This window comes from Osmerus mordax, chromosome 8, assembly GCF_038355195.1.
Source record: "Osmerus mordax isolate fOsmMor3 chromosome 8, fOsmMor3.pri, whole genome shotgun sequence".
NCBI classification, from domain to species: domain Eukaryota; kingdom Metazoa; phylum Chordata; class Actinopteri; order Osmeriformes; family Osmeridae; genus Osmerus; species Osmerus mordax.
The window spans coordinates 16671527-16696280 of record NC_090057.1 but is presented as its reverse complement, the minus strand read 5'-3'; the positions used below and the strand labels follow the sequence as shown (position 1 = coordinate 16696280).

The following is a 24754-nucleotide window of genomic DNA, read 5'->3' as shown; positions in this document are numbered from 1 at the left end:
AAGATTATTCTACGACTTTACCGGCAGAAGATAGAATCGCGATTCAAACAGTACCATCTGCTAACTGAAAATATGCCCCCAAAAACGTAAATAAGCTTGACATTTATTTAGTGGAAAATAGCTCATTCATAAAAAGCTCACTGGTAGCGATCATTGTCAGTAACAACTCAAAATGCGATATAGCCCTGTGTGGAGAAGCTGCCCCGGTAAATTCTACTACTACAGTACAGTACTAGACTACTGCTGTGTTCGTCTTGATAGCGATTGCGTTGGTTGAATTCGATTAAACGTTCCGTTGTACGGTTTAGGCTGAAATTAATTATTTTCATGAACAGATTGACAAAGTTTAGGCTGTGGCAATGAAGTTCAGGTTAGTAGTCAGATAGTTTCCCTACTGAAAGACTTTTGAGTAAGGGGAGTGCCGAACATGTTCTGTTGCCGTTTGACTTAAACAGCTGAGGAGTTGTTGTTAGCTACTCACACTAGTGTCTCGGGTACAGTAGGCTACAGCGTTGCAGTGAGCTACACTGGTTTGAAACCACAGGTAATGGTAATTTCACCAACAAATCGTTTACTAATGTCAGAATAAATCCTACAACGAAAATGTATATGTGAGGAATGTTTATTTTAACGATTGAAAACAGATACATCATAGACCACTGTAGTATGTGTTGCCCGGGCAACACAGGCTAATGTCATGATGCTAATATGTCAGTGAAATAGTAGACTACTGTTTCCGAAAGTAGATGTACTTCCTTAATAATATCAGCTTATATTGTACATTACACATCACAATTGTGTGTCATATCACAAAGTAAAATGAGTAAATATTTATCACCCTGGCCTCTTTGCTTGTGGCGTTTCTGCAGCTGCCTTGCAGTAAAGCTATAGTTAGCCTAGCTATCCCCCAAGTTAACAGATGCGAAACGAATGTTCTGCCAAAGGTAGTCACGCGTGTTTTCGTGACATTATTGCAGACCGGTGTAAAAATTGACCTAATCTCTATGATTTAAACGTCATTTTAAGTTTTTCTCTTCTCATGATATTTTCAGGCATTTAGCCTACTCATATTGCATTCATTCATGAATAAACAACCCCTTTGAAGATTATTCTACGACGTTACCCGGCAGTAGAAGATGGAATCGCAATTCAAACGGTACCATCTGCTAACTGAAAATATGCCCCCCAAAACGTAAATAAGCTTGACATTTATTTAGTGGAAAATTGCTCATTCATAAAAAGCTCACTGGTAGCGATCATTGTCAGTAACAACGCAAAATGCGATATAGCCCTGTGTTGAGAAGCTGCCCCGGTAAATTGTACTACTACTGTACAGTACTAGACTACTGCTGTGTTCGTCTTGGTAGCGATTGCGTTGGTTGAATTGGATTTAACGTTCCGTTGTACGGTTTAGGCTGAAATTAATTATTTTCATTAACAGATTGACAACGTTTAGGCTGTGGCAATGAAGTTCAGGTTAGTAGTTAGATAGACTTTTGATTTAAGTAAGGGGAGTGCCGAACATTTTCTGTCGCCGTTTGACTTCCTAAACAGCTGTGTACTGTAGCTAGATGTTTTTGTAGTGTGTCTCGCGTAAGCTACAGCGTTGCAGTGAGCTACACTGGTTTGAAACCACAGGTAATGGTAATTTCACCAACAAATCGTTTTCTAATGTCAGAATAAATCCTACAACGAAAATGTATATGTGAGGAATGTTTATTTTAACGATTGAAAACAGATAACGCTACATCATAGACCACTGTAGTATGTGTTGCCCGGGAAACACAGGCTAATGTCATGATGCTAATACTTCAGTGAAATAGTAGACTACTGTTTCCGAAAGTAGATGTACTTCCTTAATAATATCAGCTTATATTGTACATTACACATCACAATTGTGTGTCATATCACAAAGTAAAATGAGTAAATAGTTATCACCCTGGCCTCTTTTCTTGTGGCGTTTCTGCAGCTGCCTTGCAGTAAAGCTATAGTTAGCCTAGCTATCCCCCAAGTTAACAGATGTGAAACGAATGTTCTGGCAAAGGTAGTCACGCGTGTTTTCGTGACGTTAGTGACGCAGTGACGTTAGTAACGTCAGTGACTGTGGCTAGCAAATTAGCCACCGTTAGCTTCACTTTTCGCCACAAAAACTTAACTTACGCTTAAACCATGCAACGGAACGTAAATTCCAATAGAAGCAACTCAATCGCTACCAAGACGAAACTTTTGACACCTACGTTGTCTATGTAGGCCAAGTATTTACTGAGTTTTAGGGGGGCAAAAAGAAAAAAAGAAAAAAATAATAATAATATATATGTGAGAGAACAAAGGTTGTGCTCTCGCCGAAGGCTTGAGCACACCCAATTATGAAAAATTTGAAAATTTAGTAGAAAATTATTTGCTGGAGTTTCAAAAGGCCTGAAATGTATGTTAGAAAGGACCTGCAGCAAGATGAAGGCAGAAAAGTACAGAAAAGAGAAGAAAAGAAGAAGAAAAATGCAAAACAATAAGGGCAAAAATTCAGAAAGATGAGCTGCAGGAAAATGTCAAGATTTAGCAGAAAACCAGTTGCTGAAGTCTGGGTTGAACGAATTTGAAGGTAAAAGGACAACACTGGAATGACTTGAACTTGCTGGAAAAACGTAGCAACCGTTGGTCATTGGCAACAGACTGGCAACATTTCTAACCTAGAATCTAGGTGTCAGGTTCAAGACGGAAGAGAAACTAATCATGTGTGCCTGCACACCAGTCCTGTTCAGACACTTAATTTAAGATGACATCAAAATAATAATTCATAGTGCAGGGTTGCCAATGTTGTCGTTGTCCCTGGTGAGTTTTTTATACTTAAATAATAAGATAATGCTACATCTAAATAATAAGATAATGCTACATCTAAACAGCGGATCATTTCTTGCAAGTGTGTCAAAGTGGTATTTTTACAGACTGTATTAACACCATAGGCTTGAATAATAACCGAGGGCTAGAGAGGATGCAATGGAAAATGTCCTACATAAGCTAGATCTACATTACATTTACTTTTAGTCATTTAGCAGACGCTCTTATCCAGAGCGACTTACAGTAAGTACAGGGACATTCCCCCGAGGCAAGTAGGGTGAAGTGCCTTGCCCAAGGACACAACGTCAGTTTGCATGGCCGGGAACCGAACTGGCGACCTTCGGATTACTAGCCCGACTCCCTCACCGCTCAGCCACCTGACTTCTACTGCTTCAAATTGAAAACGGAGACCATATTTTGATTAAAGACAAGTTCCTTAACCTCTGTTGTCAATATCGCCAATAAAAAGTAAATACTCTTCAGTTACGAAGCATTTGTTTGTAGCTAGGTAATGAATGGTAGTTATTAGACCGTATGTGACCTGGTTTCGCCGTTCTATTAGCAGCCATGATGACAGTAGCGTCACTAGAATGGCCATAACTAACAAAATATCAAATATCGAATCTGTCCGCTGTTCTACATTTCCCACACAATTACGTATATTTCATTCCAAGACTCTGCCGAAACCATAGATATCCTTTGTGTCTGTGCGGTCAGAAATACAACTCCTTTGGCAGTTTCAAAAACGTTCATGGTGCGTGTCTGTTTGGTTGCCACGGTGATGGCGCAGCTGTGATAGCTAACGAGCTAGGCAGAGAGAAAAACGAACATTTACCTAGCATCCACACACCTCAAACAAGTTGACCTAGACGCAAAACTACACGTCCAATCAATAAAATGAGGATATTTTCCGAGACTCTGCCGAAACTAGAGATGTCCTTTATATGTCTATGCGGTCAGAAATATGTCTCTACCGGCAGTTTCGAAATCGTCTTCCTTTTTGCTTTCTCTGACGGATTTTACCCACCTCTCCATTGAAGTGAGAGAATTTGAAAGGCTGCCCCTCGCTTCAAGGCTCATAGCTGAACATCTGTAAATGTGAGCTCTTTAGTAGTTACATTGGCTGAAAGAGGACACATGTTTCCTACATTTTAAGGTATAACTTGTTTCTGTAAGTTAAACTATTTGAAAGTTACAGGAATTTGTTTGACAATTTAGTTGAATATCAGAAAAAGAGCAGGCAGCAGTGTGCCACTCTGCTTGCTGCTCATTCATAAAAATCAAGGAGGAGCAAGTTTTCATGTATTTGAAACTGTCATAATTCAACATTGGCTGAATATTTCAAAACGCTGAATCATTTGGGAATAGCTGAATGTCTTGTGAACATTTTAAAGGTTGAATGGTGTCTCTAGCTGAAAGTATGCTGAAGTAGTTACGTTTGAAAGAGGAGGAAGCTTTTTAATGATTTGAAAGGATTTACCATTACTTTTAATGGGAAAATTATTTGCACAAAAACCTTAATATCTTAAAAAGTATAAAAGTGAGAAATACCAAAAGACATAGCACACATCTCCTGAAGGAGCTGAACGTTTTGATACAAAATTTGTAGGAATCGGTGAAAGTATGCAGGACTAGTTAAAGGACAAAAAACGGCGGAAGAACTAAGAAGTTGGAAAAACAATAGTGAGAATGCTGAACAGCATTCTCACAATAATAATATATGTGAGAGAACAAAGGTTGTGCTCTCGCTGAAGGCTTGAGCACACCCAATAAATATATATGTGAGAGAACAAAGGTTGTGCCCTTGCCGAAGGCAAAGCACACACAATTATCAGTTGTTTAGTCAAGCTGGAATAGCACTGTATTTTGTGTGTATTTATGAATATATACATAAATATAAACAAAAAAAAGTTCTGAAACGTTATTTCATCCAATCCACCAAGCAACTCAAAACAAGAGTGAATACCAACAGAAGAATATTGCAGGAGATTTTGGCAATTTTTTTTGGGCCGCTACCCACACGGTTAGCTGTGTTGCTCATTCCATGAATGCACGATCCTTACAAGTTGTACCTCGTTGTAAAGGTTACTAATCAGGCTTTCCAATGATTTAAAATACAATACCAATTGGTATTACTGAAGGGGAGGAGTAATCCCCTTCTAACCAACATAATAATGTTGGTTAGTTGTAACGGATTTGTTGTACTCGCTGTGAAATATTTTACTGTTGATTGTTTTTCTACAGGTACACTCTTGCACTTTTTGAGTTTCATGTTGTTTAATTGTAACTTGTTTAACTGCATGCTCTTATGGTTCTTCCCTTTGGCACTTATTTGGTTTTTCACAATGTATGCTTCATGTTTTGGCTCCTCGCAATGTTTGGGGCTATATCGTTGTTATGATCAGTGACCTATGCACTTTTGTAAATCTCTCTCTTGGAAGTCGCTTTGGATAAAAGCGTCTGCTAAATGCCTAAATGTAATGTAAACGTAATTGACCGAAATAACGTTTCCGAACTTTTTTTGAGGAGTTTATAAATAGGTGAATGTGTGTGTGTATTTATATAAGTACATGTGTTATTTAAATACATACTATATATATGTCTATATATATGTTCTAACTCAAATGAACCCCAACTGTACAACTAAACCTCTGCTATACACTCCCAGAGGCCTCAGAATGCACCAGGCGGGGCCTGGGTAAGACCGTGCTACACCCCTTAGAGACAGTGGGACATGGGGAGCCACAGCACCAGCAGGCGGAAGTGTCTACCTTGCTGCATGAGAGCCCCAACACCAAACCAGAAACTATTAAGGAGTGTGAAATTGTTTTCCACCACGTCTGAGTCCGGGTTGCATGGATGCGGGTTGTACCATTCGTAGGGGCTAAACCTGAGACGAGAGAGAAAAAACAACAAACAAAAAACACAGATGCGCAGGTCAATTAATGGGACAGATAAATATATGTATATCTTTCACACAAGACAATGTGTCTGGCTGTGTGTAGGGAGGTGATAAAAGCATCCAGAATAATTTGTGGAGAGGTTACGGAGGGAAACAAAAGCAATATAACGCTGTTTGATTCCCCTTCCCTCTCTCCCTCCCCCCACGACCACCCCTAGGCTTGTACTCTCCACGGTGAGCAAAACGAATCATTCACCTTGTCCAGATCAACATATTGACGTATTCAAATGTTTCCAGTTTATTGTGAGGGGGGCCGATCGATGGAGTGAAATAACGCTGTCCTCTGTGATAACATCTCCGGCTGTGATAATCTTTTAAAGTCCGCTGTGATTCATTGACTGCTGCTCCTTTTGGTTGCCATAACTGAGGGATCCCTACTGCCTCCTAGTCACCCCTCCACCTAAACCCAACCCAACTATTCCAAACTACACACCTCCAACCCTCCAAACCTTCCATTTATTCTCTTCCTTCCCCACTGCCTTTCCTTTCTCCTCCTGCCCCCTACCTTTCCTTGTCCCCGTAATTCCCTTGCTATCTACCTCTCTGTCTCTTCAAGCCAACCTGGGGATTTTTCTCATTTAATATCCTAAGCGAGGGTGGAACGGCCTTATTGTGTCAGCATTTAGCATCAGGAGCTGATTGAGTTTGTGCTGAAGTGGATGAGAGGAGCAGTGACACTGTACCAAGGCGGTGGGGACTGGGAAATGTTGTCGGGTCCCAAATCGGCTGGAGTCACACATTGAATGTGTGATGGGGGGAATAGATCAGCATAAGATGTCGTCAAACAGAGGCAAATCCATTGTCAACTACCTACAAACATAAATCTAATTCAAAATGGTATTTTAAATATTTTTCAATGGTGGGTGTGGGGGTTGGGTGTTTGGATGGTAAAGGTAATGTGTTCCACTGTATGCTAGAAAGGAACAATGAAACACAAACTAGTATTGCGCTGATACCATATTATGTTAGAACCCAGTTCTTCTGCTCATAACACAGACTGTTATAACACAGCTGTGGCAACACCCATGGGGTTCCAAGAAGAAGACTCAAAACGTCACAAATCAATTCCTTAAAAAGTTACTCTCTTTCCCCATATGTGTTTTGCACAAATACTGCATTTCATCAGTGTGTGGTTTGGGGTTGTTTTTCCTATCATCATAACCACCATTCTTAATTAACCCTTGTGCTGCCTTCGGGTCACATGACCCAAAGGTTCATAACGAACCATCGTTGTGTTTACCCAATTTTACCCAATACAAAAACAAATACAAATAATTTTCTTTTAACCTTCGCAATGTGGGGGGTCTGAGACAGCCCAACGGTTAAAAGAAAATGATTCACTTTGTTTTTGTATGCGGTAAAGTTGTCGCAATACGACGGTGGGTCACAATGACTGATGGGTCAGAATGACCCGAGGATAACACAAGGGTTAAGGTTCTCCTTTACTAGCAGTAAAGGAGTGTGAATCAGTGGATTTCAAGCACACATTCGTTTTGTGTTGCCTTTACTGCTGCTCTTCCTGGTACAAGTCCCTGTGGGCATCATCTTGGAGGACATGGCAGTGATGACACACCATAAGTCTTCCTGTCAGCCCTATCTGGCCGCCTTCATTTGCTGGAATGTCAATAAGCTCGGTCTCCTTGGAGCTGCTGGACACTGTTGCTACACGATGTGCCTGTGTAGCTCTCTGTGTGGAATGCAGTGTGTGCGTGTGTGTGTGTGCCAAATACGGTATTCATAAATGCATGTATGTGTGGAGTCGGTGTGTGTTTTTGTAAATCATTCAGTATATGTGTAAGTGAACCTGTGTAAGAAAGAGACAGAAAGAGAAAGGCAGAAAGAGATAAGAGGAAGAGAAGAAAACCCCTTTCTTTCTCTCACTAATGTGACATACATACACAAATGCAGGGAGCAGCAAAGACAGAGGGCAGATAGGATGGAAGAAGAAAGAGAAAGAAAGACAAAGCGAGAGAGAGAACGAAATCCACCGTGTGACCTATTGGCTATGTCCATCTGGGCCATGCTTCGTACACTGATCACCAGGAAGACTATGTGCAACACGCCAGGGTAAGGTCACCCCCTCGGGCATAACACAAGGGACATGTCAGACAGCACATAGAATAATAACAAGATTCCTCCTCCTTCGCTCACTCTGTCCTCTTTCCCTCCTGTTTTCTGCCACAATGGCGAACAGACTCCCTCCGCTGTTCACTAGATTCAATTACTGTGGCGGCCTTTATAGATTTGTTTCTTTTCTTCTCCCAGAGCATCTAAGGAGACATGGTGCTAAAGGGAAAGCCGTAGGGACGAGGAGATGGCCTCATCAACTATGTACATGTCCTCATGGTGCCAACACACATTCTACAAACATATAGCATATTTATATACATCATATATATATATATATCCCCATCCTTTCCTTATATAAAACCGCCTAAAGAGGGTAAATGTGCATGTAGTCGATGTGGAGGTTGGAAATCCTGAGGTGAACAGACATCTTTGCTCTGGTTGATGAAACACTTTCGAGTGGCTATGTTCCAAGAACAAGCAAACACAAAACAAAAGATCAATTCACAGAGTGCAAAAATGAAATTTTCAGCAGATAAAAAAAACAGAAAAGGGTGCTTTTGCAGAGTGTCGAAAACAGGGGTGGTGTAGGTGTATGGGGTTGGGAGAAGGGGAGGGGGCTCTGTATTTCTGGCAGTGATTACAATACTGCCTCCTGTGAATCATTTTTTTTATAGGTCAGAACCAAAACGTACACTGAAATGTATTACACAAAATGCGGAATCTAGAAAATCTAATGAATCCAATGAAGCTAATTAAGGAATGAAGAAGAGATGAATGTGGTGAAGAAAATTGTGGAAACGTGAATACTTTTTTGCCATCAACCTAAAACTGCTTTTCAAGTAGAAAGGTTCAATAAAAAAATGTTTAGAGGTTTGTATAGTTTAGAGGACTGTCCCACAAGGCTTCTAAGAGTGTGTACAGCAACTTATTGTAAATGCTGTGGCTTACTAAAACATAAAAGACTAATTCAGTGTGTCTTGAAATGAACAACAAATGGGCGTGATCTAACTTAGGTTACAGTTGCTGCTTCTCTCGCAGGTGATCGTATTGCCGGTAACATCAGCGAAAGGTGCATTAACAACAAAACCCTCAGGCTTAAACCAAAGCCGGTTGCCGTAAGAGAGCTCAGAGGTTAACTTAACACCTTTCTGCATTGAACATGCGTACAAGCTATCATGAGCAGCAGTGATTTACTTACCAAGCCTAAGTATACCCTATGTAACAGCTGCAGAGGGAGTACACTAAAACAAGGCTCTGCAAATGTGCTGGCCAACAAAGGTAATTGGTCAACATGGGAAACAATTTCCAGAAATTGTGTTATATAAGGCACCTCTAAAAGTAAACCCAGCAACATACAATGTCCAAGGTTCACTCAGAGATGGGAAAAGGCAATGCAGACAGTTTCTTCTGGTCCTTCTTGCCCAAGGCTAACTAAGGCTGTCAACACTATAATACTCCAGCTGAGGGCAGTCTTAAAGTAGCTTTTGGGGCATGTTTCTTACACTGTCTTAATCTGACTACATTCACACTCTGTCAGAGCTTTCCAGAAGGCAAACTAGCTTGTTTGTCAGTTTCACACACTGGCGCTCTGGGGGCAAATTCAGCTGTCTGTTTGTGTAAGCAGGGAGAGAGGGATGGAGGAAGATGGGGGGGAGAGAGGGAGGAAAGGAGAAGGGGAGGGACAGTGCGTTGGCAGGGCGGGGCAAAGGAGGGAAAGAAGTGTGTGTTACCTGGCAATGACAAACAGCACACAACTGACACCCAAGCAAGCCAGCAGAATATACATCCAGATATCGGGCGAGAGAGGGTTGAGGAAGGAGAACACCCCAGGGTTGGTTCCGTTGGGCTTGCGGTAGAGAATACTTATCCCCAGCGTCATGAAGGGCTTGGAGAAGTCAATGACCTTCTCGCGCACATAGGTGATGGCCAGGGGAGCAACTGCCAGGTCGGCTTTCTGCACAGAAAAAGAGAAAGCAATGAAAAGTCCACCAATCAGTGACCAAGGGAAAAACTTCACAACAAATCAAATTAAGATCTGGTATCTGTCAACAGCTGGAGCTGGCCAATGACAGATGCTGAAGGATCGCATGATGAGCAAGTTGCCAAGCTCGTTAATTCCGCTGAGAATGAGAAAATATTTTTGTGTTTTTGAGGAAATTATTCTCCCAATCCAATCTGTTTTAGCTATGTCACTTGCGAAGTCGTTTGATCAAAGAATGACTCTGCCCACTAATCGATTGTTCCAACATGGTGGGGGTTTAAACGAGCAAAGGGGGGAAACCATGGCAACACTGATGCTTACCTGTTGCGTTATGTGCATGCGTGTATATATGCTTCTCTGTATATGTGTGTGTTCATGCAGTTGCTGGTCTGAATGTATGTGTGTGTCTGGTGTGTCTGCTGGTCTGAATGTATGCCTGTGTGTGTGTTTGGTGTGTTTGCTGGTCTGTATGTATGTCTATATGTATATATGTATGTGTGTACCTGGTGGGTCTGCTGGTCTGAATGTATGCCTGTGTGTGTGTTTGGTGTGTTTGCTGGTCTGTATGTATATATGTATGTATGTGTGTACCTGGTGGGTCTGCTGGTTGTGTATGTATGTGAGTGTGTGTGTGCGCGTGCAATCGTCTAGTGCGTGCATGGAGCTAACTCACGTGGTCAATGAGCTCGCGCACCATACCGCTCCACTGGCCGGTGCTCTCCTCCAGGGCGCCGTACTTGCCATCCTCCACCAGTCGCACCTCGTAGCGGAAGCCCAGGATGTTGGACAGCTCCCGCAGCAGGTCGATGCAGTAGCCCTCAAAACGGTCGTTCCCATAGAGAGGCTTGTCCGACTTCTTGAACATCACGTACGGCTCCTCCTGAAGAGTGGAAGGACACGTCGGGAGGAAGAGAGGGAAGGAGAGGGAGAGGAGTGAGGGAGGGGGAGAGGGGGAGGGGGAGGGAGGGATGCAGAGGGAGGTAAGGAGGGAGAAAGGACAGGGAGATAGGAGAGGGAGATGGAGAAAGGGAGAGGGCAGTTAGAGAGGGGAGAAAGAGAGGGAGACAGAGAGAGGGGGAGGGAGAGAGGGGGGGAGGAGACAGAAACAGAGGGAGGGGGGAAGGAGAGGGAGGAGGGAAAGATGAGGGAAGGGAGGGATGGAGAGGACGGGAGGGAGGGAGAGAGGGAGGGGGAGAAGGAAAGAGAAAGGGAGAGAGAAAGAAAGGGAGGGAGGAAGAGAGAGAGAGAGATTGATGGATTCAGAGGGTGAGCAAGCAGGTGTGGAATTAAAGGAGAGAGAAAGAGAGAGAGGTGAGTAAAAGGAGTGAGAGAATAACAGGATACATGGGAGATAGTTGTCCAGAGAAAGGAAAAAGCTGGAAGGCTTAATAAAAGAAACCTTTTGTTGTCTTGGCTATAGTGTCCAAATTGCTCTACTGTTCCTTTAAAAGTGTGTGTGTATGTGTGTGTAGTACCAGTATGGTGGAGACGCGCAGGGATTTGTTAGCCAGAGAGTCGGTGATGTTGCTTGTCTTGCTCTTGTGTTTCTCTGTCATGTTCAGACCACTGGGGGGGTCCCAGGTTCCAATCTGTTGGAGAAAAAACAGGTGTATGGTCTTTATACAGTAGTGCTGCACGCAGCTGTTGTGGTGGCAAAAACACATGCCTAGACAACCACACACACACACACACAAACAAACTCACACACACTTGTCCTAGGACACCCTCCTTAATACTCATGTTCAGCACTCACACATTTTTTTACTTTTGGAGTCAAAATAATATAAATTCTATTATTTTCTATTCTGATATTTGAATTAAACCTCTAAACGTTGACGCTAACCTTGAACTAAAAACCTCAAACGTCAACCATAAACCTAATCCTTTACAGATGTAGGGCTGTTTTGGTAGATCTGAATAATCTTAACACCTTTGTCCCTTATCACATTCGTCTGGAACAGTAGGTAATTTGCACCTACAGGACTATGAACTCAAGCTTCTATAGAACTATAAACTCAAGCCTCTCCGGCCTTACACCTAAATCCGACCCCTTAACTAAATTCCCAAAAAATTCTCATTCCTAAAATAATGTTACACATTGTTATTACACATACAACACTCAAATACACACCTTTTCCAGTCCGTCCTCCTTTAGGCTAATCACATCGAGGTCAAAGTCCGTCCTTAATCCGTTGGTCTTGTTGAAGAGAATGCGTCCAGTTAGACCGTCCCAATGAGCCTGCAATACAGACACACACCCCTCCATTACTCACCAACACAACAAGAACACAAACACAACAAAAACACACAAAGTTGGAACACTCAAAGGATGTATCATTCGATTAGTCATATACCATCTTATACCCTTTTAAGCGTACATCAAAACTCCACAACTTTTTTGGAGTTTTGCATTCTCTCTCTCTCTCTCTCTCTCTCTCTCTCTCTCTCTCTCTCTCTCTCTCTCTCTCTCTCTCTCTGTCTCTCTTTCTCTCTGCACTGTCTCAATTTAAACACTGCACAGAACAAGGGACACAAGAGACAAGGCTTTGTCACACAGAGCCTTTGATATACCGGTATTTGGATGGATAGCTAGATAGAAAGATAGATTGCCCCATTCGAGACCCATGTGTAGACATGCACAAACGTGTGCTTGCTGCACATCAAACAACCCGGACACACAAAAACACACACGTAAACCACAGGGAAAGACAAAAGACAGTAAAACAGCAAAACAAATTTTAAAAAAAATTGCAGGGCCGAGACAGCTGTGGGTGGACACTAGGTGTGGGATCACGCTGGTGGTTCGGAGTAGAAGGAGGGCGAGGGGGCCGGGAGAGGAGGTGGTTTTCACGGCGGTGGCGTACCTCCTTGATGAGGTTGATGAAGCGCCCCCCGAAGCGCCAGGGCTTGTGGCGGTTGCACTGCAGCGAGCTCACGGTGATCTGCTGCGCCTGCTGCACTGCCACGGCAACCACGTGCACGGCGTCGTACATCAGCGCTGCGTCCGTCTGTTGAGGGGGGGGTGGGGGGGGGGGGTTGGAGTGGAGAGAGAGTTTTATTTATAAATTTATTTGTTGTTCTGCAAAAAAATTCGGAAGGGACCTGACTTTAATTAAGTTTCCGTTATCCGTTTGTCGATAAATAGTAGGGTCGTATTCTGTGGCTTCATTTTTTAATCAAAGGTAAAAAGCACTACAATTAATTACTTTAAGTGTTTTAAAAGTAAAACACTTAATTGTACTTCATTAAATCGTTATGACATCAAGAAGGAGTTGGATGGCTGTATGAACGTTAGCACAGACCAGCCCTGTCATAACATTGCCGTTAGCTATGAAGTACGATTATGACATTGTGTTGGAAAAACATTGACATCTTAAATTGTTATAACATCAAATACTGAGCCAAATCATAACGCATTCACGATTCTTCAATGGCAGAGCTGAACTGTCTGATAGGCTCCCTCCAATCCTCCAAACATGGTGGATATTATCAGAGAGTGGAGAAATAAAGAAGAACCGGCCAATGACACCGCAGGCGCTGTCTGTGCCAATGAGAGAGCCTCCTTGAGCGTAGCTTGGGCTAGCCTGGGATCTGGCCAGCCAGCCTGTCACCATGGAGACTAATGGCCCCTGATGGTGTCCCTGCTCCCTGGAGCAAGAGAGCAGAGCGGGCACCAGTGCAGATGGCGCATAGGCAGCCCTGCCAGTCACAACCAGAATCACACCTTAAATACATGCCATGACACTGTACGTGCTGGTAGAGGGGGTACATCATGCGTGTGGATTGCGTCGTACTCGTAAAAACAAGTCCGTCTCCACCCCCTGGCCCTGTTCCCTCAACTCAAACCCTGATGTTGCCTGAATTAAACCAATGTCCATATTTAGCTCAGAACTTTTCACACTGCCCAGGACAGCTACCCCTAAGCTCACAGTGCCAGAAACAGACAACGAAAAAAACTGGAAGCTGTAATGTCTTTACTGTGACGCTCTGTCACGGTCACCCCACCCCGGGGCTGCATACTGCTGGTTTTGACTGATGGCCCTGTTCATGGCAATATCTCACAGGCTCGCCCACAGGATAGCACTTCCACTTACAGGGCCAACAGGGATGCAATTAGCTAGATGGCTGAGGCTAGAAGTTGGATATGTTAGAGATCAGTCTGGGCATTTTAGACGAATGTGTTAGGATGGGTTTATGTGTCTCTGCTGCAATGCCCATATTTGGGAACTTCCTCTGGATTTTTTATGTATGTGTTCTGAGGGCATTCCTGCTTAATTTGGACAGAAAATTGTAAGAGTAACAGGAAATGTAAGGGAGAGAGAGGGGGGACATGGCCCAGGCTGGATTTGAGCCCAAGCCCAAGGCTCGTGTGATTGGGGAAAGGGATGGGGGGTTGTGGCAGTGAAAGCCTGACCTGCATTTGGTTGGCTTCTGTCTCTCCGTCTCTGTTTCTATCTTCTCTTTTTCTCTCTGGAACGAGTGATAAGAGTACCGGTAAATGCCCTGGCTAATTTCTTTGTCTGTTCTTCTTTTGTCTTTTAAACTTCTTCTGTTCTTTTTTCTTCTTATTCCATTCGGTCTTTCCATTTAAGTAAGTTCCGGATAACGGAAACCTAATTAAATTATCACATAAAAGTATGTGATATCACATCGCAAACATCATGTTTAGTGTTCCCATTGTCTGTAAGTGGATTCTGTTTTTCCTTCTTTCTCTCTCTCGGTCTCTTTCACTCACACACAGCAAAGTTGTGACTGACCCCTTCCCAGAGGCATGCCTCGTTTGTCTTAGCTGTGCCATTTCCTCATTTAGAACGGGTGAACAACAAATCCACTGAGATGCCAAGACTGTATGTGTAATGTGTTCTCATGAGTGTCTTTGGGCATAAATATGTGTGTGTCTGCACTGTATGGGTAATTGCGTGTATCCTGCTCCCTTTACCATATCAGTATGCTAAACAGCTCTGCACCTCTGCATAATTCCATAATTCCTGTGATAAGACAGCACACCTCCTCCCCCCAAACCGGCCCTCAAATACACACACATGCACACACACATTTCCCCCCAAGGACAGGAAAGGGGGGTGGCTTACATAGTCCATGTGTGTGTGTGTGCGTGCGTGCTAGACAGTGATGCCGGTAATGCGTTATTTAGTAATGCGTTACTCTAATCTGACCACTTTTTTCAGTAACGAGTAATCTAACGCGTTACTATTTCCAAACCAGTAATCAGATTAAAGTTACTTGTCCAAGTCACTGTGCGTGTGTGTATTTGATTTCTTCTCGCGTCTCTGGGAGTTAAGCCTATTCGACAATTAAGTCACGTTTTCAGCACGAGGGTCACGTCACGTGTATATACATAGACCTACCACGCAGCGACACAATGAACAATGGAGGAGGAGAGAGAGAGATGCGCATTTTCGAGTTGGAAATACAATCACTATTTTGAGTATTTGTCAGCTAAAGATGGAAATATCAAGGTTCGTTGTACACTCTGTGCTGGTGGCGACAAAGTGCTATCAAGCTACAAAAACATGACGTCAAATTTGAAGAAACATTTGGAGTCGCAGCACTGCACAGTCAAACTTACAGAGCCGGTTGTCATTTTTATGTTGAGGCGGCAGGGGTGTTGTTGCTGAATGTAACTAATAAAGTAACTTGTAATCTAACTTAGTTACTTTTAAAATCAAGTAACTTGTAAAGTAACTAAGTTACTTTTAAAATCAAGTAATCTGTAAAGTAACTAAGTTACTTTGTCAAAGTAACTGTGGCAACACTGGTGCTAGAGAATGAGAATGTGCATGGGAGGTGGGAGATCATTGTTTATACATATTGTATGCATCTTATGAGATCACTGCTGACCTGAAATTCACCAATCCACGTATCTGAGGAGGAACAAACACACTACACACACACACGACAGAGAGAAGTCGATGGAACAGCCTTATTAAATAGCCGTGAGTGAAAATCTTTCTACTTCTTGTGTACAGCTTTGAGGGGAATATTTTGATGAAGTAGGTGTAAGACTTCTTTCCTAAGATTTCAGTCTTCTCTCGGGGTGTTCATCTAAATACCAACCTTATTATTTGTTTTATACATCAAGGTGCTTCTTTATGTACTCAAGCCTGTGTAGGGTTATCTTTGGAAATAGGATGTTCAAACGATGATGGATGTGAATTATGGGGCATGTTTCAGTTATTTAATTTGTTTTCTGTTTCAGGCCTTTTAGCCGATAACAGAGGAAAGGAGAAGGAGAGAGAAAGTGAAAGAGATATCCTTCCATTGGCCGTGTCAGATCATTTTGGCGGGAAACAGCCTTGGGGTGACAGGAACTCGTTTTCATGCTAGTGAGCTCTCACACGCCCCCCCCCCCCATGCATCTCTTTTCCCTGTTTCTCTTTACAGTGTAGAGGTTTTATGGCTGCGTCAGACACCACTTATAAGGCAATAAAAGTCGATGATGTTTAAGAATTCTTCATTTGGAAAATGGGGAAGAAGGCCCGAGGGAGAGGTAGAGAAAGAGGCATTACAATTTTGTGAATTTATGGAAAAACTAAAAGGGGAGGGGTGGATGAGAAAAAATGGAACGATACCTTTATCAGAGGTGAGTCAAGACAGAGCATTAGGGGAAGGATAAACTTTAGGGCTCAAGGGTGAGAAAGAGGCAAAGAGGAAAAAAGAGACAGAGAGACTGTGAAGGAAAATTCTAGCGGTACTGTATAATTCGAATAGACAAGATGGCGGTTTCAATACAATTTATTTAGTTTGCACAAAACATAAGAAAACAAAGTACTTTGTGACCAGTCATAACGAAGGACATGCTATAGGTCGTTCGGAAGAGTGGTAAAGAACATCACATATACACTGCCTTATATGAACTTAGAACTAATGGTCTTCTAGATGGTCAATCAATCAATGTAGCGGTCTCTGTGATAGGCTAGCACTGGTCAGTGACAGTGTAAGACAATATAACCCCCAGGCCAAGTGTCCCAAAGTCCTTTGATGTAGCAGCTCCCTCTCTAAATCAGGAGATAGTAAATGAAACAGGACACAAGACACAATCTCCTTGGCCAAAAGGTCAGAGTCAGCTGTATCAATTGATCTATCCAAAACTACTGCACTCAGGTTACGAGAACCCAAGAATTCTCCCAACCTCCATGCCTCTGGCTCCTTAGTTAGGTATCATAATATATAGGTCATTAATACCTTAAGACAATCTGCTACACCCATCCTCCAGAGTATGTATCCTACAAAGCCTCAGTTTCTTACATTCACTATCTATATAAAACAGATACATTGTAACTATGTCCTAAAATTCTATCACAGAGACGGAGAAAAGAGTGACAGTGGTAGAGAGTGCGGGCAGAGAGATGGAGGTAGAGAGTGATAGAGGTAGCAAGAGGAAGAGGTATAGAGAAGGAGAGAGAGACTAGCGAGGTAGAAAGGAGGGAAATCCAGACAAAAAAAAAGGTTTCGCGAGGTCCTGTGCCCAGCTATCCAGAATTTTCCGGGGATATTGTGTTGTTGGCAGCACTGCCCACTTCCGAGCTTTTCCCAATTAGTGCCATGCTGCCTGGCCTGTGTCTGATTAAGAGGGCATTTAACAGAACGTCCTCCCTTCCATATTAATTTGCATCCAGCCAGCCCACTCCACTCGTCCACTCCCCCACCTCCTCTGAGCGCCGTTCTGTACTCACTTCTAAAACAAATGAGAGACAGAAAGGGAGTGAAAGAAAAGAGGGACTACAGGAGACGGAAAGTGAGCACATTAAAACTGTGAGTAGAATGTACAGTTCTAATTACACCTGGGGTACCTGCCCTCCAGTGGGCAGCCTGTGTGTGTGTGTGTGTGTGTGTATGTGTGCGGGTATGTGTTTATTGTGAGAGGGTGAATGCCTACTTGCTTGCCCATGTTTGTGTATGTGTGTGTTTCCAACCACAAAGGTATTGCAGCATATCAGCTGATCTCAAGGAAGCCCTAGGCCAGACAAACACTCATGATCAGGCATGACAATGACTGCTCTTGGGTGGTAAGATGATGAGAGAAGGATGGAGAGAGGGGCTTAGAAAGAGAAGTGGGGGGAGTGGGGGTTATATTCGAATGATGGCGCTGTAGGCTATTTGACTGCAAAATCCATGACAGACCTAATACCCCTGGCATGATGACACGATGACAATGGCAACGTCTGAGTGTGTGTGATATGTGTGAGGAGGAGTGCGAGTGTGTCTCCGCGCACCTCGGAAAAGTGAGAACGATTATGCCGAGCCACTCTGTTTTATACCCTCTCCTACCCCTCCTGCACCCCCACCCCCCCTTCCCCCCACACACACACGCTAAGATACCATCACAAAGCTTCGACTGTCTTTGTCTATGTCTCTCTCTCTGCTCTTCACTCAGCGTTTGAGGAGATCAAAGGAAGGTACAAAAATGGGAGTCTGGAGAGAGAAGCGAATTAAAGAACAGGGACAACATGGGGAAAAGATGAGAGGATGGGGGAGGAGAGGAAAGGAAACCAAAGCTGAGGCGAGGAGAAAGGCAGAGTGAATGGTTGATTCAATGGATGATGGTAGAGATGACTAAGACCGGGAATGGAATATGAAGGACAGATGAGAAAGGAGGAGAGTCACGGAGGGGGGCATAAGAGGAGGGGGGGGCAGCGTAATAGAGCGCCAGTTGCCACGACAACCAGAGGGGAGAAAAAAAGAGTTGGTTCGCATCTGTTGCCGTGGCCAGGAGACAGGGAGACAGGGACAGGGCGCAGTCATGGCAACCCAGCTACAGCCAGTGTCTCTCTCCTTGTCCGCCCGAAGATGTCCAGGGTTAGGGGAAGCTGCCCCAGAACCACCCCCCCCCTCCCACCCACCCACCTACTACCACAGCACAGCTGATACAGTAGCGAACAGGGAGTCTCTCTCTTCCTCGCCCTCCCTTCCTCCCTTGCTCTCTTCCTCCAGCTCCAAGCCGTGTTTGTCAACGCAAGGATGAGCCCGTTTTCCTCTTGCGTCCTCTCTTTCCCTCTCTCCATCGTTCTCTCTCCCTCCCACCAACTGTGTACACGAAAGGCGGCCACAGCCAGTGTTCCCTGTACAGTGGTCTGTAGAGAGTACGCATAGTAGTCTCTCCTCTGGAAGATACCAACAGGGGTTGTCTTTACCGTGCTGTGCTGTGTACAGTACAAGTGATAGTTTTTACTGTTGCTGTAGAAACGCTGTATCTGTTGTCAGACACAGACAGGGAGGGTCATTGTACTGATGGTCTGCTAGGTGTTTCGGGACCATTAGTCTGGTGAGGTGAATGTATGTGTTGTGCAATGTCGTGATAGCAGTGAGGGATGTTAATGGTGGCCGGTGGGGGTGGGAGAGTACGGCGATGGAATACGTCGACCACAAATTGATGAGTACACACACATGCCTACACACCCACTGCTCTAAGTTGTGTCTCTACTCTTTTTTGCATTGACACATGTCCCGCTTAATTCAATCCTACCATTGAGAGCCAGTGATATGCTTTGTTTTATGTGCCAGGTTATGGAAGGCAAATTCATTATGGAAGATGAACATAAACCAACACAAGGCCCACAGTGGTGGATGAGCTCCAAGCATTTTTGTCAAGTGACCACAGGCAGTATCCCTTGTCTTCGTTGTTCTTTCGTTCCGTAATTCTCACTATCAATCCTTCACGATATGGGGATTGTGTTGCCTCGACAACCATCTGCCGCTCAACTGTTGGTGCGGTCACAGAGCGAAGAGGAGCAGCCGCTGGCTCAGACTTTTGGTGAGGAGGCTGAGGGGTGGGGGAGGTCAAAGAAGAGGTATTCGGAGGGTCACATCTCACTAGTGAAAGTACAGCCTTTAACAGACTAGAAAATAGGAATAATGTGAAAGACAGCTATTTATGAACCACACTCAAAATCACAACAATGTCATTAATACGAACTGTACAGATGTGGCATACCCCCCATTTTGTCTTTTCTTTGGTCCCGTTTCATAATTTTGTGGCCTTTTATTTTCTTAATTTACTATGCTGTTGCATGTTTTGGCCTTAGATGGCGCTGTTAGTAAGAAATGATACTGCAGTTGCATGACGGTTAGGAAGAAGAAAAAGCTAAGCTAGACGAGTTGTCGAGGGAAAGAAAAAGAAGCAGTCCTTGTTTGTAAGTGAGATCTTAAAGTTTGAATAAAAGAAGACAATCTCCCCCCGCACACTGTTGAGAGTATCACTTTCTTCAAGTGTGCAACAAAATTGGCGCCCGAACAGGGACCCAACATAATGCAAAAAGACGTCTGAAAAAAAAGAAGAAACGTTGGAATACGCAAAATGGAGCTGGAGCAGCTACAGGATCAGCTAACGGAGCTACTGTGTCGGCTAACTATTGAACAGCTAAGAGAGGTGTGTATCCAAGCCAAAGTTTCACCAGATAAGAAGAGGCACACGTTGATCCGAGAAATTAATGAAACAGTGGATAAACCTTTTGACGAGGAGGAAAATGACTAGCAGAGACATTTGTGCAAGAGTTGTTAGCTACAGCTGAGCGCTTGAGAGAAACCGCGCCCAAACCAAAGAGGGATGAAGAAAATGATGAGGAGCTACAAAGACTACAAAAACGGTATGCTGAAATGCAGTTTAATTTCCAGACGTCGACCAAAATGCTCGAGGAAGAACTAAGATGGCTTCGGGAGAAAATTAACAGAACGCCTAGCCCACCAGAGCTTCCATTCCCCAGAGCTCCTGAAGTGGTTATCAGACGTGAGTTTCGAATTAATGGCCAGATCGGTGAGCTGGGGCAGAAAGATAAGTTATCGTACACTAACCTCATGCACCAAATAGACTCAGGAAAATTTAAGGGCCACAGTGATTTCGAAATTGTTGAAGCGGTAGTAAAAGCGGCTACGCCAGGGCTCAGTTTACGTGAAAGTAATTTCACACTGGTGCACTTGAAGACGATTCTCAAAGCCCATTTCAAAGAAAACAGTACTACAGATATGTTCCACAGACTCGTTAACATAACTCAAGATGCAAAAGAATCCCCTCAAAACTTTCTTTTTCTGCAGTTGAACTCAAAGAGAGGCTACTGGCGGCTGCAAAAGATGCCAGCTCAGACGTACAGTATAGCCCAGACCTCATTCAGAAGAAGTTTCTTAGGTCAGTCAGTACAGGACTACTGAGTGATAATGTTAAAATGCAGCTGAAATCTCACCTGGATGATCTAGGGAGTGACTGACGAGAGAAAATGAATGATGCGGCTGCTGTTGATTGGGAGACACAGCAGAAATTGAAGAAAAGTATCAAGAATAAGCCAGCCAGAATAAATGAGCTACAAACAGAAACAACTACTTACCAGCTGTAAAAAGACAGGGAAACAGACTTTGGCCAGCCGTCTGAACACAGCACTTCAGTCAAGGCCAGTGTTAAAAGCCAGAAGATACAAGCTGCAAAAAGTCCAGCAGAAACTGAACTGATGGATGCAGTGAAACAGTTGAGAGAGGAAGTGGCTGAGCTGAGAAAGAATGTTCAGTACTCAGCAAGACCATCTCGCCAGTTCCAAAGCAGAGGGAAGAGGGCATGCAGAGGATGTCAAGACCGGGGAGAAGATCAGAATCAGAATTTGGTTTATTCGCCATGTATGTTATACAAACACGGAATTTACTGTGGCAGGGAGGTGCAAAACACTAAACATATACAGATCTTAAATTAGGTAAAAGTACAAAAGTTTAACTATTTCTAAGAACTAAACAATCTAAGAATACAACAATTTAAATATAAAATAAAATATGTATAAAAATAAGAATAATGAGCAGCGTGAATGGTCAACATAGTGCAGTCGGATACTGAGATAAAGTGGCTTATGCATACTGAATTGCCATTAGATGGACTTATAGTTAAATAAGTGAATGAATGTCAATGGGAGTCCTTGGACTTGTTGAAGAGGCCAGTAGCAGATGGAAAGAAACTGTTCTTATGGCGTGAGGTTTTGGTCCTGATGGACCGCAGCCTTCTGCCAGAGGGGAGTAGCTGGAACAGGGAGTGACCAGGGTGGGAGGGGTCGGCCACAATCTTCCTCGCACGCCTCAGGGTCCTCGAGGTGTGCAGGTCCTCGAGGGTAGGCAGATTGCAGCCGTTCACCTTCTCAGCAGTGCGGATGATACGCTGCAGTCTGCTCTTGTCCTTGGCAGTGGCAGCAGCGTACCAGACGGTGATGGAAGAGGTGAGGATGGACTCAATGATGGCTGTGTAGAAGTGCACCATCATTGTCTTTGGCAGGTTGAATTTCTTCAGCTGCCGTAGGAAGAACATCCTCTGTTGTGCCTTTTTGGTGAGGGAGCTAATGTTCAGTTCCCACTTGAGGTCCTGGGAGAGGATGGTGCCCAGGAAGCGGAAGGACTCCACAGTGTTGACTGGGGAGTCGCACAGGGTGATGGGGGTGAGTGGGGCTGTATTGTTCCTGAAGTCCACAACCATCTCCACTGTCTTGATGAACAGTGTGACCACTGCTTCAAATGCGGCCTGAGTGGACACTTCTCAAAAAGATGCAGAGGCCAAAGGAACACAAGAGGTAGCACTGATTCAGCTAATATCAAAGGACAGACCGTAGAATATACCTCCCCTGCCACTCCAGAACAACAGAGCGGGTCACCCAACACCCCGACTATTCTCAGAGAAAGCATTTTCCAATTAGAAGAGAGACTGCGAGCAGAAAGGTGTTCCCCAGGTGGAAGATTGGGAGGGTCTGCTTATGTTAGCCATGTCTCCCCTCGACATCATTCACAGCTGCTGCGTCTTATTGGAAAGAGGTGCATGGTGAGTTGTTACCTAGATGGAGTGAAGACCCAAGCCTTATGGGACACTGGATCGCAAGTGTGTCTCATCAATGACACCTGGAGGAAGAAGTGCATCCCAAAGGTGAAGGTACGGAGCACTGAAGATCTCCTTGGCCCTGGTTCTCTTGTGGTGAAAACCGTCAACCAGACCGACATCCCTTTCCTAGGGTGGGTGGAGGTCACGTTCCAGCTAGACCCATCACATGCTCCAGAGTTCACGCTTCAAGTGCCCATGCTCGTGACAGGTGAGAAAGGAGCAGCAGAAGAACCAATCATTGGTTACAATGTAATTTAACTGTTATTAAAGAAGGGTGTGGAGGGTCCACATGAAGTAATAACACAGGCTGTGAGCACAGCTTTCTCTTTTAACTGTAAGAAGACTGAAATGTTAGTGAACATTATTAAAAACAGTGACCCTCAGGGCAGTGACGGCCTAGTGAGAGTGGGCAGGCAGAAGGAAGTGATCCCAGCTGGTCAGGTGAGAACTGTAAAATGAGCAGTGAGAACAGGTCCGCTACTGTCCAGTCAAGAAGCTCTTTTTCTGCCTGATGAACATGCCTCCTGGCCAGATGGCCTGAGTATGTCAGAGAGCATGATGACTCTTAGCAAAGGGACATATTCTCGCATAGCACTGCCTATCACCAATAACACCTGTCATTATGTCACCCTGAGCCCATGCACAGTGTTGGGACAGGTTGAACTTGTCAAAGCTGTCTATCCAGTGGACGCCAAGCCAGTCACTCCCCAGCCAGCTTCTCCCGTTGAATGTCCAGAGGTCAGCAGAGAGGACGAGCCTGAGCCTGAGAGAAGGACAGCGGAGGACGAGGAAAGGTGGGACCCACCACTCACACTGACTCACCTCCCCCTGGCTCAGCAGCGACAAGTGAAGCAGATGTTGAGGGAGGAATGCAAAGCGTTCGCCAGAGACGATGATGACGTTGGATACATCCCTTCCCTACAACTGAAAATCAGACTCACAGATACAACACCTGTAAGACGTACCTATGTGTCTGCCTAAGCCACTTCACAAAGAAGTAAAACAGTACTTAGAGGACTTGTTAAACAGGGGCTGGATCCAAAAATCATGGTCACACTACTCATCTCCCATTGTCTGTGTGCGAAAAAAAGATGGGAACCTCCGTCTGTGCTGTGATTATAGAGAACTCAACCGTAAGTCTCTGCCAGATCGCCATCCTATTCCCCGCATTCAAGATATGCTTGATAGTTTACATGGTAGTGCCTGGTTTTCAGTGTAGGCAAGGCCTACCATCAAGGGTTCATGGAAGAGAGTAGTAGACCACTCACAGCCTTTATAATGCCCTGGGGCCTATACGAGTGGATCCGAATCCCTTTTGGCTTGTCGGCCGCACCCTCCGAATTAGGGAGTCAGGTGGCTGAGCGGTGAGGGAATCGGGCTAGTAATCCGAAGGTTGCCAGTTCGATTCCCGGTCATGTCAACTGACGTTGTGTCCTTGGGCAAGGCACTTCACCCTACTTGCCTCGGGGGAATGTCCCTGTACTTACTGTAAGTCGCACTGGATAAGAGCGTCTGCTAAATGACTAAATGTAAAATGTAATGTAAATGTAATTCCAGCGCAGCATGGAAGAGTGCTTATCCGGACTCAGAGATGAAATTTACGAGCCATATCTAGACGATAACCTGGTGCATAGCCAAACATTTGATAATCACCTGGAAGATGTGAGAAAGGTGCTTCAGCGCTACCAACAGCACGGGGTGAAATTGACTGCAAAGAAATGTGAGCTCTTCAAGAACCAAGTCAAATTTCTGGGAAAAATCGTATCAAAGGAAGGCTACACAATGGATCCTGCAGAGGTAGCCCCAGTGCAAGATATGAAGTGGAGGAAGCCAACTACAGTGGGTGAGGTGCGGAAAGTGCTGGGATTCATCTCATACTACCGAGCCTATATTCCAAACTTCTCTCGCATAGCTAAGCCTCTCTATTCACTGCTGTGCGCTGAGAAGCCAAGCAGTGAGACCCCAAAAGAGACGAAGAAGCAGAAGGCTGTGGTGAGAAAGACAAAGCAAAGCCAGGTACCCTCACACCAGCGTATCATGTGGACAGAAGAAC

At 44.3% G+C, this 24754-nt stretch overlaps 1 protein-coding gene across 2 annotated transcripts in view; it reads right to left on the bottom strand.

The window, feature by feature from the left end:
* LOC136947954 (glutamate receptor ionotropic, kainate 2) overlaps positions 1–24754 on the bottom strand; it is a 99020-nt gene that overhangs the window by 21613 nt on the left and 52653 nt on the right. For both annotated transcript variants that reach the window (XM_067242196.1, XM_067242197.1), the window contains exons 7-12: positions 12713–12856; positions 11980–12087; positions 11324–11437; positions 10522–10728; positions 9598–9821; positions 5607–5725 (exon numbers count right to left, since the gene is read on the bottom strand). In XM_067242196.1, the coding sequence (XP_067098297.1) occupies positions 5607–5725; positions 9598–9821; positions 10522–10728; positions 11324–11437; positions 11980–12087; positions 12713–12856 (916 nt within the window). The remainder of the gene's footprint in view (positions 1–5606; positions 5726–9597; positions 9822–10521; positions 10729–11323; positions 11438–11979; positions 12088–12712; positions 12857–24754) is intronic.